Source organism: Palaemon carinicauda, chromosome 19 (genome assembly GCF_036898095.1).
Source record: "Palaemon carinicauda isolate YSFRI2023 chromosome 19, ASM3689809v2, whole genome shotgun sequence".
Taxonomy (NCBI): Eukaryota; Metazoa; Arthropoda; class Malacostraca; order Decapoda; family Palaemonidae; genus Palaemon; species Palaemon carinicauda.
Window position 1 is genome coordinate 19,743,402 of NC_090743.1, and position 16,059 is coordinate 19,759,460.

The window sequence follows — 16,059 nt, forward strand, 5'->3', positions numbered from 1 at the left end:
ACTGCGAGGTCTTCGAGGCACTAGACGAAGCCTTGGTAGCAGGAGCAGGAGGCTCCTCCTCTGGAGATCTGGAGGAGGAACAGAAACTGGACACTGGTCTGGAGGCACTACCTCAATGTCTTGAGGATTGAAGGGATGGATCGTGATTTCCTTGGGCGAGCCTATCTCCCTACTCATCCTAAGATGGATGATATCGGCATGAGGTGGTTTTATGCCTCACATCTTTCTCTTCTGATTCTTAGTTATGACCTCATTTACCTTCACTGGCGTAAAGGGTAAGTTTGCCATATAAGAATCAGAAGGAACAGTGCCTTCGGCACGTGATCGGGGTGGAAGTGGTCTGCGCGCTTTGTCTGCTGTCGACCTACTTCTAGGGTCCTGTCTCCCAACTGACGAACCCAACGAGGGTTCCGGGGCATCCTAGAGGTTGCCTTGACTGAGACAGTTGGAGGTTGTGGCAGTGGAGGAGCTACATTCAGTCTTCACGAGGGTGGTCATGAAGATACTCACCCAAGGAGGAAGCTCTGTGCCCCGAGGTATACCCAGGAATTTCCTAGGAGAATGTCCTTTGGGTGGAACTATAGAAGGAGCTCCAGTCAACAGAGGTGACAACCTCTGAGGCAGAGGAACACGTTCTTTCGGATGTGAAGGAAGGTCTGGACTAATAGGAATGTTTGCAAACTTATTAGGGGGCTCCTTGAACCCTTCTGGGAAGGGTTTTGGTCTTCTGCTGGAGGTGGAAAATGCAGAGGGACGAGGCGAAGGTGTTGGTAACGCACTTGCTCGCGGTTTCGACACATCTGCTCGTGTATTGCTGGCGAAAATCACCGATTTGCTCATGAAATCGGGAGATTCGTGCGCATAATTGCGAGTTGTTCCGTAACTGGAATACAAACCACGCTATTTAATAGGGGTATTACTTTCGGCGTAGCTGAAATGACGAGCCATTAATTTTTAACGAGGGTTAACTACCCACACCGCTAGTTAGCGGGGGATAGGGAGGGTAGCTTGCTACCGCTTCCCCTCACACCTGTGATTGAGCTCACTTTGTTTTCGGCTCGGATGGTGAATGGGGGTTGCCGCTTTTCACATCGCCGACTTTTGGCAGCCATTAACGCCATTTAGTTTCTCTTTTTCTCTTAGAATGTGTGTGAAGTTAACTTCTGCGACCATGCGCACCTGCCCTGGACTCTCCGGCCGCCCTTGTGGAACATATATGATGGCAGTCGAGACTGATCCTCACGCCCTTTGTCCTTCCTGCAGAGGTCAACGGTGTGATAGTGTCAATAAGTGTTGTGAGTGTAAGGAGTGGTCTTCTTCCCAGTGGTAGAGGTTTTCGCGACGGCGGAAGAAGAAGTCCAAGCGAGATATTTCTCCTTCAAAGGTCGCTTTAGGGGGAAAAACCCAAGGCCTCTTCTTCTGTCACACAACCCTCCTCCGAAGCTCCTACTCGGTCGGTCTCTTACGAGAGACCTTCGAGTAGTAGCGTAGACCAAGTTATTTCCAACCAACCCCGGGTCTCGAGAGAGGAGGTTGCTTCCCCTAGCGAAGCAGCACCACCTCTACCCCCGGGTGAGGCCTTGTCACTAACTTCCATTTTTCAGATTTGGTCTTCCTTGGGGCTCATGGGTTTGCCCTCCAAGGAGGCCCTGCTACAGTTCATCCGCATGGGTGCTTTTGTTGAGCAATTGTCGTCGCCGTCAGAGGTAGATCCCCTGACTCTTGTCAACGTTGTTGTCAGAGGTGTCTCATGGGGCGTCATCCATCTCTTCTGCCACTCCAAACTCTACAGCTGTAGCTGCCGACTTAGTTTTCCCCGTTCCTGATCATCCTCCGAGGGGAAACTCTTAAGTTCATCATCGGTCTCTCCTGCTAGTGTTTCTATCCCTCGGTGGTGTTCACTTACAGAGACTCCTCTTCGGAGGACTGCCGACGGTCAGCTTGCTGATCCAACGGCCCCCAGAGGGCTCATCCATCGGAAGGCTCGCCTTCCTCTTCGCCTTAGAGGTCTCCCTTCACCAGCGGTGAAGAGGCGCCTCTTTGGTTCAACGACATCACTGCAGTCACCCGCAGAGGAGCCTCCGTCAGACCTTCATTCATCCATCACTGCACCTGCAACCAGTCTTGTGACTTTGGTCCTGGACCTCTCTGCAAATCGTTAGCGATCTCCTTCGGTGGATGGTCGTCCTTTCAAAGGACACGTCGACCGTCCATCCAACAGACCTGCCGACTTCCATCGCCGTTCCTGTCGCCTGTAGAGCCTAATGTAGCTCCTCCAAAAGTGTGCAGCTGCGCGCCATCACTTTTGCCCTGCGCACCACGCGTACGCAGTCAGACCAGCGCTCACCAGCAGCTCGACACTCTACAACGCTTCGGCGCACCACTCAACCTGCTCGCCCTCACAGACGGCAGCAGCCTCACGCGCTTGCGTGCCATCATTTACCTGCAAATCAGCCCTCTCCTGCGCGACACGTGCCCAGATCGCCTGCGCACCCTGCCCACACACGCCCAGGGTCGCCTACGCACCAACACACCACAGCGCACTTGTGCTCTCCTGTACCTACGCGCCAGTGCCCACCTGCGCGCTAACGCTCGCCTACGTGCCAGCATTCTCCTGCGCGCTAGTGCTCACCTGTGCGGCAGCGCTCACCTGCATGCCAATTCTCTACTACGCGCCAGCACTCACCTGCGCGCCAATGCTCTCCTGTGCGCCAGCGCTCTTCTGTGAGCCGGCGCCCTCCCGCACGCCAGTGCTCTCCTGCGCGTCAACATGTGCGCCTTACATCGCCTGCGTGCCAGCACTCTGCCGTGTGCCATCTTGTGCACCAACTAACGCGCCAACAGATACCTGCGCGCCATCACTCCCTAGCGCACAAGTCTGTAGGTGAAACGACCACCACGTTGCCGCCCTCACCTACGCGTCAACTTTCACCAGCCCGCCAGCGCTTGCCAGAACATTCGCACTCACCTGCTCGCGCGTGCGATCTCTCTCCTGCGCCATGATTCTCCCGCTTGCGAGCACCAATATTGTCCCTCGCGCGAGCGCCAATATTCTCCCTCGCGCGAGCGCCAATATTCTCCCGTGTTAGAGCACGCGCACCAACAGGCACGATCAACATTAAAATAAATATTCGCCATATAAACTATAAAAATTTTAACAAAAGAGGAAGAGAAATTAGATAAAATAGTCTGCCCAAGTGTACCCTCAAGCAAGAGAACTAATCCAAGATAGTAGAAGACCATGGTACAGAGGCTATGGCACTACCCAAGACAAGAGAACAATGGTTTGATTTTGGAGTGTCCTTCTCCTATAAGAGCTGCTTACCATAGCTAAAGAGTCTCTTCTACACTTACCAAGAGGAAAGTAGCCACTGAATAATTACAGTGCAATTGTTATCCCCTTGAGAAGAAAATTTGTTTGGTAATCTCAGTGTTGTCAGGTGTATGAGGACAGAGGAGTATATATAAAGAATAGGCTAGACTATTCGGTATACATGTAGGCAAAAGGAAAATGAACCCTAACAAGGATCCAATGTAATACTGTCTGGACAGTCAAAGGACCCCATAACTCTCTAGCGGTAGTATCTCAACAGATGGTTGGTGCCCTGGCCAACGTACTACCTACCATGGTCATCCCCATTGTCTTGGGTTAGTTCTTTCTTGCTTGAGGGTTCACTCAGGCACACTATTTTATCTTATTTCTCCTCTTGTATTGTTGAAGTTTTTATAGTTTATATGGGAGATATTTATTTTAATGTTATTATTTTTGAAATATTTTATTTTTCCGTGTTTTCTTTCCTCACTGCTATTTTCCCTGTTGGAGCCCCTGGACTTATAGCATCTGCTTTTCCAATTAGGGTTGTAGCTTAGCAAGTAATAATAATATAATTAACAGAGTATCATTGATATAATTTCCTAACTTATGGGATTTTCTAACTTTTAATGCTGAATTTCACGATTTGACTAGCTTTCTTTGGCGATTAATATGGTACTGTACAGTATTATTTACCCATATCTAATGTTAAATTTCATGTTTTGACTTGGGCTTTTTAACATTACACTGCATTTGGCGATTTGTAACTAAATTTTGATTACTCGATTCATGTTCTTTGGCAATTTTTAATACTTTACATTATTATTTGTTGATTTCAAGTATTAAATTTCTTGTATTGATTTGTGCTTTTTAACATTATGCTCAGTTTGGTGATTTAGAATTCTTAAATTTCTCGATTTGACGAATGTTGTAAGCACATCACCCAATGTAACGGTCTTGGTCTTAGTTGTAAAGTTGATCAGATGCTGAAGATTTCCTTCTCAACCATAGCTTGCTTGAGGATTCGGTGGTTGGAATGACATTACCTGGCCAGAAAACTCCCTTTTTGGCCAAAACAACTAAAATAGCAGTCGAGTTAGTGAGTGTTTCTGCTTTAAAGTGATTTAACCTTTCCCAAATAAGTAGTTCCATTCGAGGACTGAATCTTATGAGCTTGAAGGATTCCTGGAAGTAAAAGGATTTCATGAAATCTTCCCTCCTAAGAAATGGGATGTTTATGTCGAGACCAATCAATTGCGATCATTTCCTATTGTCCCAGATCACTTTCAAACTAGAAAGTTAGTGACGGACAGACCTTGTTCAACTTGGATCAGCTGTGGAATCCTTGTAAGTGGGGCATCTTAGGTGGTATCAAAGCTAGTTAGTAAGCTCTACTATGAAGTCTTGAGGTAAGATCACACATTTTGGCAGCTTGAGATTCTGGCCAGTAAGTTGATAAGAACCTTATTGTGTTCTCAACACTCCAACCAACTGGCCTGAATTTTTTTTTTAGCCACTTCTTACACACTCGTTTGTTATGAGTGCAAGATGCATACATCCCCAGTGATTGCAGATCATCACTGAGGAACCTACATGAGTAAGATTGAGGTGGATCCTCATCTTTCGTGTCCAATGTGCATAGGGCACCTCTGTACATTTGGATTATGCTTGTGATGGATGCAGGGTGTAGTTCCCTTCCCAGTGGGCAAAATTTTAGAGCAGATTTAGAGCTGGAAGAAGAAGGCCAAGCGCGATTGTTCTCCCTTGCAGTCATCCTGTAAGCGAGATCATTCCTCTTCATATTCGTCCTCAAAATTGGGGAAGAAAGCGAAGACAGCCCCCTGCATCTGAAAATCACCACTGAATCTTCTCCACTTGGCTCTTTACTGATGACCTACTTTTAGAGGGACCTCCGGCTCCAGCATTAAACTCCTGCTTCTCCCATGGATGCAGAGAGGTATTCATTTCAAGAGGGTCACTGTTCTTCAGAATTGGATATTAGACCATTGGGTCTGCTCTGGTCAGAGCTCACCCTTTGGTGGATGAGAACCGCCCTGTTGCGCCATTGGCCTTTATCATGAACCTCAGTTTAGATGCTTACAAGAATTAGTTTGTCTCTGAAGCATCTGCTCACTCCTCGGAGTGTGAGGTAAGCAGTTTCTCGGCCTATAGCCTTGTGGATCGTCATGTTTTACCTTCAGAGTGCTGTTCAATCTGAAACGCCCGGAAATACTGGGTGGCAATTGCCAGAACCTTGATTTTTCATTGGCCGTTACCAGCTTGCACCAGAATCTTGCCTTTTACTAAAGGACGAAGGTTTGCATGGCATATAGGAACAGTCAAATGATGGTTAAATAGAGTATATAGCTTTGACCAGATGATGTTACAAAAATCAAAAGTTTATTGATGGTTACATTTATTAGGTCCATATAAAAATAGTTCTCATTAAAAAGTTTTATTTGAATAAAGAAAGATTGGTATTATAACTAATAAAATAGGACAACTCGATTAATTTGGTACATATTACAGGATACTAAAATCAAATGTAATAATGAAAGAATCAAGTAGATAATGCTTCTATCAAGTAATATTTTATAGAATTATTAAAAAATAGAGAAACTAAAATACAGTAAGTTTCTACAATACTCTTAAAATGTGGTAACAAAACTATACAGTATTGCAATAAAAAAAAAAAAATTTTCTGACAAATCAGACCACCTACTCCATTAAGACCTCTTGCGTATACAAGCTACAGTATGCTTTAGAAAAATACTACATTCACAAAGGACCATAGCAAAAGTAATATTTTTCTTTAAAATAAATAAACTAGTTAAGTTACTTTAGTTTACATGGATGAACTTGAATATACTCAAAATAATAAGAGTAACTTTTTATTCATCTGGATTTATTTTGAGGTTAAACAAGGTCTTAATTGAATTCAGTACTTAAAACACTAATATCTGGTAATTTGAGGTTATATTCATGTTCATAGAACAAAAAACCTTAAGCTTATTTCATAAATCATATGTTCATATAATATTTCCTATAATTATATGTTTAATTACTGGTTATTTCAGTTAAAAAATTTAATTATAAAATCATTCATTATACAAATCTTAAACCGCAAGAATACATTAGTTCCTATTTCTAAGCCAAAATAAATGACACTATGACATTTGCAGTAAAAAATTAAGTTCCTACCCATATATAAATTCATTAAACATGAAGAGTCAAGTATGTATACAAACACATATAAACAATGTAATGCTATAAAAAAAGTAAGGAATAAGGAAAATATTAAGGTACCTTAAAACTGTTATAGCACTGGACATCAATCTAAATTTTGATTTGATTAAATTTCATATGAATTTCATCAGTTATTAAGGTATTTTATCTGACTAATATTTATGCCACAAGTTAATATTTAAAAATTTTCAGTTCTGAATTTTGATTCCCATTAAATGTTCTGTACAGTATAATTACTAATTATTTACAAATAATTTAATTTCCCCCTATAAAAATAAAAGAATTAAACTGAAGAAACACTGGATGTACCTTGCTCTAAAGTTACTAATTCCTAGATATAAATCAGTTGATAGCAAGACTATCAGTTTGGGTTTGGACTACCCCTGTTGACAATAGACATCTCACAATAGGGTATATGTGAAGTTGCATTCATTAGCAACAATGCATTAATTAGGGGGATTCTGTAAATTAATTTTACTGAAATCCTGCACACCTACATGTGCAAAATGGGAAAATTTGTATCAATAAAATTTTTCTCTAAAACAGATACCCAACAGTGATTAAAACAAATTATTGGTTCTTCACTTTTATACTTAAAATAATAAAATTGTTTTTGTCTATGGAAACCTATTAACGTACTTAGCAAATTGAGAGTTTCATATTAAGCATGCTATGTTTAAATATGTAACCTCAATGAAGTATCTGAACACCATTTGTCAACAAACACCTTTTTCAAGGCATTCCTTATACAAAAAGATTTCATGGTGACTATTCACAGGTTGAATCTCTTGTGACCAAATTTAAAATATGATTACTGTACCTCAAACCTTCTGGTTTTTGTATTCCACCATTGGAGTTTAATTTTCTCCCCCACATTGTAGCAAGGCAAGGATGTCTCTCCCTTCAGTAATAAATTTTCTGATTACTATATTACCACAATCTTTACTGTCAGGGAAGAAAGATACACACACATCAGTCTCTATCTCCTCAACCAGACTTTGATTGCATTCTGACCAAGTGTTTCTGATAGCCTCATCAAAGAAGCAAAGAAAAGCTTGAGCTGGTAAGTTGACAAGGTTTTCTGGAGCTCTGAATAGACTATCTATTCGTAATAAGGCTTCATTTCCATAATCAATGTAATGGACAACTACAAATTGAGGATCATCTAATACCTCTTTCACTAAAGCCCTGTATAGTTTATAATCTACCGAGTATGGGCAAACATATACATTTCCGATAACTGGAGACTCTGCGATGGGTTCTAAGAGCTTATCAGTTGATTCATTCAATTTTGCCATCATGTCAGTTAGAGATGACAAATTGTCACAAAGCTGCAACCAAATTGAACCATTATTCTCAACATGGCTAATAACTGCAGTAAAAGTTTCCTCATAATTAAGAGAAAGCTTAGGAGCCACTAACATTGTACCACTCTCTTTCATATTAAAATGTTCACCATCACTGATTGAAGATATGTTTTGCAAACTAATGAGGTCTACTGCTATTTCATCGTGATTTAATTCTGTCAACTCTGGATTCCTTACATTTAATCCCCATGTCTTATCTTTACTCATAATTGGAGATGATAATTTGGTTTCCTCTACTTTACTATCTTGTTCTCTCTTAAGAACTTCAAATTTTTCTTCATCACAGGAAAGTAATGATAAGATGTCCATTTCTTCACTTGAAATTTCTTTAATTACTAAATAACCATAATCTCCTGTATCAGGAAAGATGGACACACTAACCTCAGTTGCCAGTTCCTCAATAAAAGACTGATGATATTTAGACCAGTTTTTTCTAATAGTTTCATTGAAGCAGCAATGAATAGCTTGAGGTGGTAAATCAAGGAATTCTTTAGGAATCTTGTACAACTGATCTGTTTTTACATGGTCCTCATTACCAAAATCAATATAGTGGACTTTGGCTAGACCATCAGTAAGTACTTGTACTATTGAAGCTCTGTATAATTTACCATCTGCAGCATAAGGACATATATAAATATCCCCATTAACATGCGACTCCAGCAATGGTTCTAGGGTACAAACATTTAATTCATTCAAACTTTCCATCATGTCAGTAAGAGCTGACAAATTATCACTCATTTGGAGCCAAAATGAGCCATCGTTTTCAACATGGCATATGACCCCTGCAAATTTTGTTTCAGATTTCAGAGAAAGCTTTGAAATATTAAAGTTGAAAACGTTTCCATTGCCCACATGTGGTCCAGTAATCTTTAAAGTATCTAGCTTGGTATGTAAATCTTCTGGTTTTATTTCAGCAGCATCTTTGTTTAATTTATCCTTTATGAACTTGTAATCGTGAATATTTACTTTCATCACGCCTTCTGACTTTTCTGTTGGCAACAAGGAGAGCTTTGTACTCGTAGCCAAAGACTTGTTCATGTCTTTATCTTCAGAAAAATAAAGTTTTTGTTCCGAATCTGAATTGGAACTTCTTAATTCAGTTCTGTATAGTTTTCTATTTTTCATTTCATGAACTTGAGGCTCATTTTTATTATATTCTAGCAATGACAACATATCTGTCTCTCCAATGAAGAAGTCTTTAAATACTAGATAACCACAATCTTTTGCATCACGACAAACTGAAACACGCACCTCATATTCGGTTTCCTCCATTAGGCTCTGCTGCTGCTCTGACCAATCCTTATTGATGGTTTTATCAAAAAAGCAATGAACAGCTTGTTCTGGTAACCTCAAGAGGTCCTCTGGGATTGTGTGTAATTCGTTTATCTTCACACTTCCCTCATTACCGTAATCTATGTATTGGACCAATGCAAGACACTTGTCTGCTAGGATTTCCTTTACAGTCGCCCTGTACCACCTTCCATCTTCAACGTATGGGCAGGCATACACACTGCCAACCAGTGGGGTATCTTTCACTGGTATTAATGACCTACTTAATTCATTTAATTTCTCCATCAAAGCATTTAGGGCTGGTATGCATCTACAAGGTTGTATCCACAATGATCCATCATCCTCAATATGACTTACAGTGGCAGTAAATAACTCTTCACAATTTAATGAAGGTTGCTCAGACTTCACTATATTTTCATCTGTTGAAATACCTTTACAGTGTATTTTATTACAGTCACTAGACAAAATTCTAGAATTACACACACTTATGTTTGTTCCGGTGTTTTCTTTTAATTCTAAGTTAACTTTGTAGTCACTTTTTTCAACTTGATTAGAACTGCCAGGTTTGACAATTTCATTATCTTTTTTAAATACAGGTTCATTAGTAATCTCTGACAAACTCTTCTTACTTTCTGAATTTCTTGCTCTAGAACTGGATACTACATCAGTGCTGTTCCAAGTGCAGTTACTGATAATATTGATACTTTCTCCTGTTTCATTAACTAAATTTAGAGATATTTCAACAAACTGTTCAAATAGTTCAACTTTGTTTTCATGTAATTCTGAAACCTTATCATTTTCGTGTCTGAAATAGCACTGTATTGCTTGTTTTGGTAAACAATAACAGCACTCAGGAAGTTCAAAAAGATCTTCAAATGTCACTGTGTTTACTTTACCATAATCTATGTATTCTACAACTGCAGTCAAACATTCTGTATCAATCTTCTTAACAACAACTCTGTAGTATTTTCCGTCCTCATCCAGTCGTGAAACACAAGGAAATTCAACAGATGGAAAATTCTGCATTTTTTGAAGTGGCATTGTATTCAGTTTTTCCATCAATTCTTTCAATTGCGGAAGATATTGAGATGACTGGATCCGAATTGAATCCCTTTCTGTAAGACATACAAAAGCTGAAAATTCCTTGTCATACAAAATGTGTGGAGGAGGTAAATGACGAGTATCAGCATATACTGGAGCCTCTCTAGTAATTTCCTTTTTTGTTGTTACTTCATATAAGGATTCCGCTCTTTCTTCAACATCAGAGGCATTCAACCTTTCACATAAGAGAATATCTTCACCATCAACTATACAGCTACGTAGAATATTGTTACCCTCCCCAGAGTTTGATGAAATGGACACAGTTACTTCTTTGTTCAATAATTCCTCAATGCATTCCTTATATACTTTGGGGAAATTACTAAAATAACACTCAATTGCTTGCCTTGGTAAGCTTATAAAATCAAATGGAAGAATATAAAGATCTTTGATTTTCACAAGACTGCTGTTGCCATAATCAATGTATTGAACTAAAGCAGAATTGCAAGTTAAATCAACTTCCTTAACTAAAGCTCTGCAGAACATTTCATCATCAGAGAAGTAACTAATGCATATACTGCCAACACCTGGTATCCCTGTCAGAGGCTGCAGTGAACTGGAATTCAAATTCTCTTGCAGCTCATCTAAAGCTGAAAATTGATCTAACAACTGAATCCATATACAGTTGCCTTCAACATGTGAAACAAATGCATCAACATTGTCATCATATTTAAGGAGTATCTGTGAAATATCCTCTTCACACAGGACATCCTCACTTTTGTCATTTTCACTTTTCAATATTTTTTCATCAGTTTCGACTTTACTGTCAGCATTTTCAATTTTCAACTTATCTTCTGTATCAGAATCATCTCCACTTTTTGCAGTTTCCCTATTGGAATCATTACCTAGAACAAGAGATGTCAACTGAGAAACTACATCACTGCCATCCAAAGATAATTTCATCACTACATTTTTAAGTTCAGATCCATCTACCTCCTGTGTCAGAGTCAAAAATATATCTTTCTCCAAAAGCTCTTCCAAGTATTTTTGAGTACTTGAGGACCATTTATTTCTAATATCACTGCTGAAATAACAACAGATGGCTTGCCTTGGTAAAGTAACAAATTGTCTGGGTAAAACAAACAATTTGCTAATTTCTACATTGCCAGTATCTCCATAATCTATATAGTGAACTTTAGCACTGCTCACTTGTGGATTAATTTGTCTGATTTCAGCTCTATAGAACTGTCCATCCTTAGAATAAGGGCACAAACATGGCTCTCCTATATTGGGAGAAGATATCAGTGTACTCCCTGAATTCAAAGCAAACTCATTCATCACAACCATCATTTTTTCAATTTGTGAATAATTTTCTGATACTTGCACCCAAAACTTTCCAATATTGTCAACATGAGTGACGTGCACTGTCATTTCGGTTTCATACTTTATGGAGTGATGGGGAATCTTCATGCATGTATTAGTAACTTCATTCACTTGATTTTCATGCAAGATTTCCTCACTTTCATCTCCTTTGTATGCTGTACAATTAGCCTCTTCTTCCTTGTGAATTTTGGAAATTAATCACAACCACTTATAATGAAACTCTTCAAAATTAAGGTATTCTCTAAAGGATCTTCGACCAAAGTAATGTTTATCTCCTCTGTAAATGTATTTTCTATTTCCTCATGAAGTATCCCTAATAACTGCTCTCTTACAGACTTTGGAAAATTACACTGGATAGCTTGACTTGGTAAATCAAGGAATCTATCTGGAATCACACGCAAACTGCTTATTTCAGTACTGTCACTCTTTCCATAATCCACGTAGTGAACAAGAACGCAATCTTTATCTCCAACGTACTCCTTCACTATGGCCCTGTAAAACCTCTGGTCTTCTTTGTACAGGCTCAAGCATGGACTGTTAATGGATGGTTTGTCTTTGAAATTTTTCAGATATTCTGAATTTGTTTGATTAATTTCACTCATAAGTTTATCAAGTGAGGAAATTTGGTCTACAGCTTGAATCCACAAATTTCCATCGTCATCAATATCACTGATAATGGCTGTAAGTTCAACATTACACCTTATTTGTGCTTTAGGAATACTGGGACACTTTTTACTATTGGAATTTAGCATGTGTTGTAAATCTTTTATCGATTCATTAGACAATGAATTGGTTGCACATTCATAATTTTCATTTGTATCCAATTCTGTTATACATAATCTTTGGGCCTCTCTATTTCCCACTAGGGAGTGTGCAACTGATGTCTTTGGAGCGATATTCTTTGGGGTTTCTTTAATTACACAAGACCTATTGAGCATCTCATATAACTCATGATTCAGGACGTCGCCTACAGAGGACGTGTCAGTTCCTTTTTCAGTGTGTCGGAGTTCTGTCTGAAATCCAAGGTTTTCATAATCTCCAAAACATTTAGGATGCCGTAAAGATTTTTTTGCATCAGTTTTACTTGAATGACCTTTATCTGATTTACTGTAAAATGTTCCCTTCCATGGCTTAACTCCACTAGTTTGACAGCTGTAATCACCTACATATGCATCAAATTCTATACCTCTACATGGTGTAGAAATGGAAAGTTGCATGCTATTGCTTTCCATAGAACAATTTGATTCAAAATTCGTATCAGAGTTAGGAGTGAACAGGTTATCTTTCATGGCAATACAAAGTCTTTGTCTTGCTGCACCTATAGCATTTTCTCTGGTAAAATGTTTGAAACCTGTTTCAACAATTAAGTTGTCTGATATTTCTTCTGATTGACTACTGTATGACCTGAAATAAAAGAAAAAAATATGGAAAAATATTCATTCTTCTTTTGAAAATCTTGGACAATACAGACCTATCCACATACAATATATACAAATATAAATATATGTCAAATCATGCAAATAATGTTTAACAAATGAAAGAGTTCACTGGCAATAGCAAGAAAAAACTTTTTTCTCACATTTTGAAAATTTTTACGAAGGTACCCCGAGTGATAATAGGAAACATCAGAAACTTCTACCAAAGGTAATCTTTCTTTTGTAAGTGTATTTAGGTTAAACTGGTGTTAGGCATACTGAGTACTGTGTAGGTTTCTAAACTTTCAAGGTCTTACATTTCTTTTGTATCATTAAAGAAACTAATGAAATTTATATTGCAGCAACAGAGCTGTAAGGCCGGGGCTCAAAACATCAAAAGTGAAAGAAACTACCCATTCCTGAACATATTAGCTCACCAAGCTGAATATCATCATATGTAGTACCCATAACTTTTCTCAGATTTGGCAGTTAACACAAAGTCATCTGTATAAAGTGGCTTCCAGGGTCCTCCTTTGTAACAATCTATTATTATTATTAAAATGGTTAAATTGTCAATAATTTTTTTCAGATAATGAGATACAACAATGTAAATTACTAAAATATACTGTAGATGAACAAGAAAATACTTATGTAACTACAGTACATCATACCTGCTCTTGTTCAGCATTGTTTTGTCAGGACTATTAGCTGGATACACTCTCTCAATATACAGCTTAACCTGAAAGTTAGAATTTATGCAGAATCTACTTGCAGTATGGAAAAACATATGATGTGGGTAAATTAGGTGAAGAAAGCTCACCAGTATCTGGGCTTAAAAACACTGCTGGATTTTATTCCAAACAGGACCTGCTACTTTACTCAATATTATATGTCTTAGATTTCAAATGATTATAAGGACATCTAACGTATAATCTATATTTACTTAGATTTATAAGACAGTTTGTACAATATATACAAAATATATTCAATACACCAAGTTGTTTATAAGGGACATAATTTCATGTTCTTGAATTTGAAATTAAACTTGAGAAAATTTGTTTCAGCTTTGAAAGAAAAATTACTGTACTTACAAATGTTAAGTTTTGTGGTTCCCTTTAGAACCTTGGACCAAGTAAATACTGGCTTTTTGTTCTATAAATTTAGCCACAAAAAGGGTTTTGACAAAGGCAAAGCCTATTTTTGGATGGTGCTATGTGGTCTCCAGGATTTTCCTGTAAAAGCTGGGACAGGTAATAAAATCTAACAAACATACCAAAGCATGGGCTCAAAGTGATTAGAAGGGAAACCTACTGGTTCAGGATCTGTTGGAACTCACAGCCCCTCCAATACTGAGAATCATCTGGTAACTGATGGTAAGGCACCACTGCAAACCAATACTAATACTGGCAACATTGTTACTGCAGTAAAGAGATTTAGAGCAGAATAGCCCAAAGTAAGTTAGCTTTCAAGAGAGATGAACATTACCAGGAAAACTGAAAATGGAACTGAAGAAAAGATTTGTAAAAAAATTTCATATGGCGTGTGGCATTGTACGGTTCTGAAACATGGACTATAAAAGCAACAGACAAACATCTGTAAGCATTTGAAATGTGGATATGGCGGAGGATGCTGAAAATAAATTGGAGAGACCACAAAACAAATGAAGTACAAAGAATAGTTGGAGAAGAGAACCATAATTACAACAATAAAGGGAAGGCAGGAAAACTGGATAGGACACATTTTAAGGGGAGATGGGTTACTGAAGGACATTATAGAAGGTAAATTTGCAGGATAAAGACCCAGAGGAAGGAAAAGGAAGTCAATGCTAGCTGAAATGAAGGTAGAGAGAAGGTACCAAGAGTTAAAAGAGGTGGCCACGAATAGAGAATTATGGAGGACGACTAATCCATGAAAGGACCTGTCTTAGGGCAGAACACAATATAGTAGTAGTAGTGTTACTTGTGCAGCTGCAGGGAGCATTACTGAACAGGATTACCCGCTCTTTGAGTGTAGGGCATGGCCTCTGGTGCATAGGTCTGAGAGATTCTTAGTAATCTGTCTTGGGTATCCCCATGCTGATACCCTAGAAGTTCTCTGGCTCCTTCATCCCTTCTTCGGGTTCGAAGATTTCTGCATGTTCTTCTCCGTTTGAGGGTATGTCCATCTTAGGAAGTAAGAAGGGCGCCCCTGCCTTTCATCAGGGAGTTTTATAAGTGAGACAGGATTTTTGCCTTCCTCTAGTGAAGGTAATACCCCACTGCCTCTTGTCCAAAGTTCTCCTGCTGTTATATTGGCCAACAATTCAGAAGAGAAACTGTTAGATGACTTTTAATCAGTTGCCAGATGAATTTCAGAATTAGAGGTGCCAACAGGTTCTATAGAACCTCAACCTGTAGGTTTCTCAGACACACAGAGTCTGTGCTTTGGACTTAAAATACTGGCCCTAGAGCAAGGGAGACTATATTTCTTTGGTATTTTTATGACCATTGGATTACCTATTCTAGCCTTTACGGGAAAGTCCCTGGAGGCCACATGGCATATTAACCCCAAAAATGCTAATTGGTTGTAAGAAATGTTTTAATAGAAAATAAAATTTTTTTACAAATTTACCTCCCATAATTCATCTTCTTTCCTTTCAAAGTGCGTTAAAAACTGACAACCAACATCACTCTGCATAGATAGGAAATGCCCAAGAGATATATTTTTGTCAGAAAGTGTGCATTTTATTGCCTTTGCGGGTAAAGCTATGACCAATGGAATATTAGGCAATTTCTGAAGCTGGAAAAAGTAAAAATTTTATTAATTTGTGCATCTTATTTGCAAAGCTATGTAGAATAAAAAAATCAATGCATCATTCAGATAATGATATATGATATATAACATTATATACAATTTTGTTCACACCACCGGTAATTAAAATTTTTGAAGGAAAATATATTTTAAAAATTTGAATGAACTTTGTTCCATAAATACAAACCACGGTCTTACTTGGGCAAAACAATTAGTG

The 16,059-nt window shown here is 38.7% G+C and overlaps 1 protein-coding gene across 1 annotated transcript in view; it reads right to left on the reverse strand.

Moving 5' to 3' along the window:
• Positions 1-6,010: 6,010 nt before the first annotated feature.
• Positions 6,011-16,059, reverse strand: part of LOC137658499 (tudor domain-containing 6-like) — a 37,226-nt gene continuing 27,177 nt past the window's right edge. The window contains 4 exon segments of the mRNA XM_068393267.1: positions 6,011-11,834; positions 11,837-13,041; positions 13,724-13,791; positions 15,663-15,830. Coding sequence (XP_068249368.1) covers positions 7,417-11,834; positions 11,837-13,041; positions 13,724-13,791; positions 15,663-15,830 — 5,859 coding nt within the window. The 3' untranslated portion in view covers positions 6,011-7,416.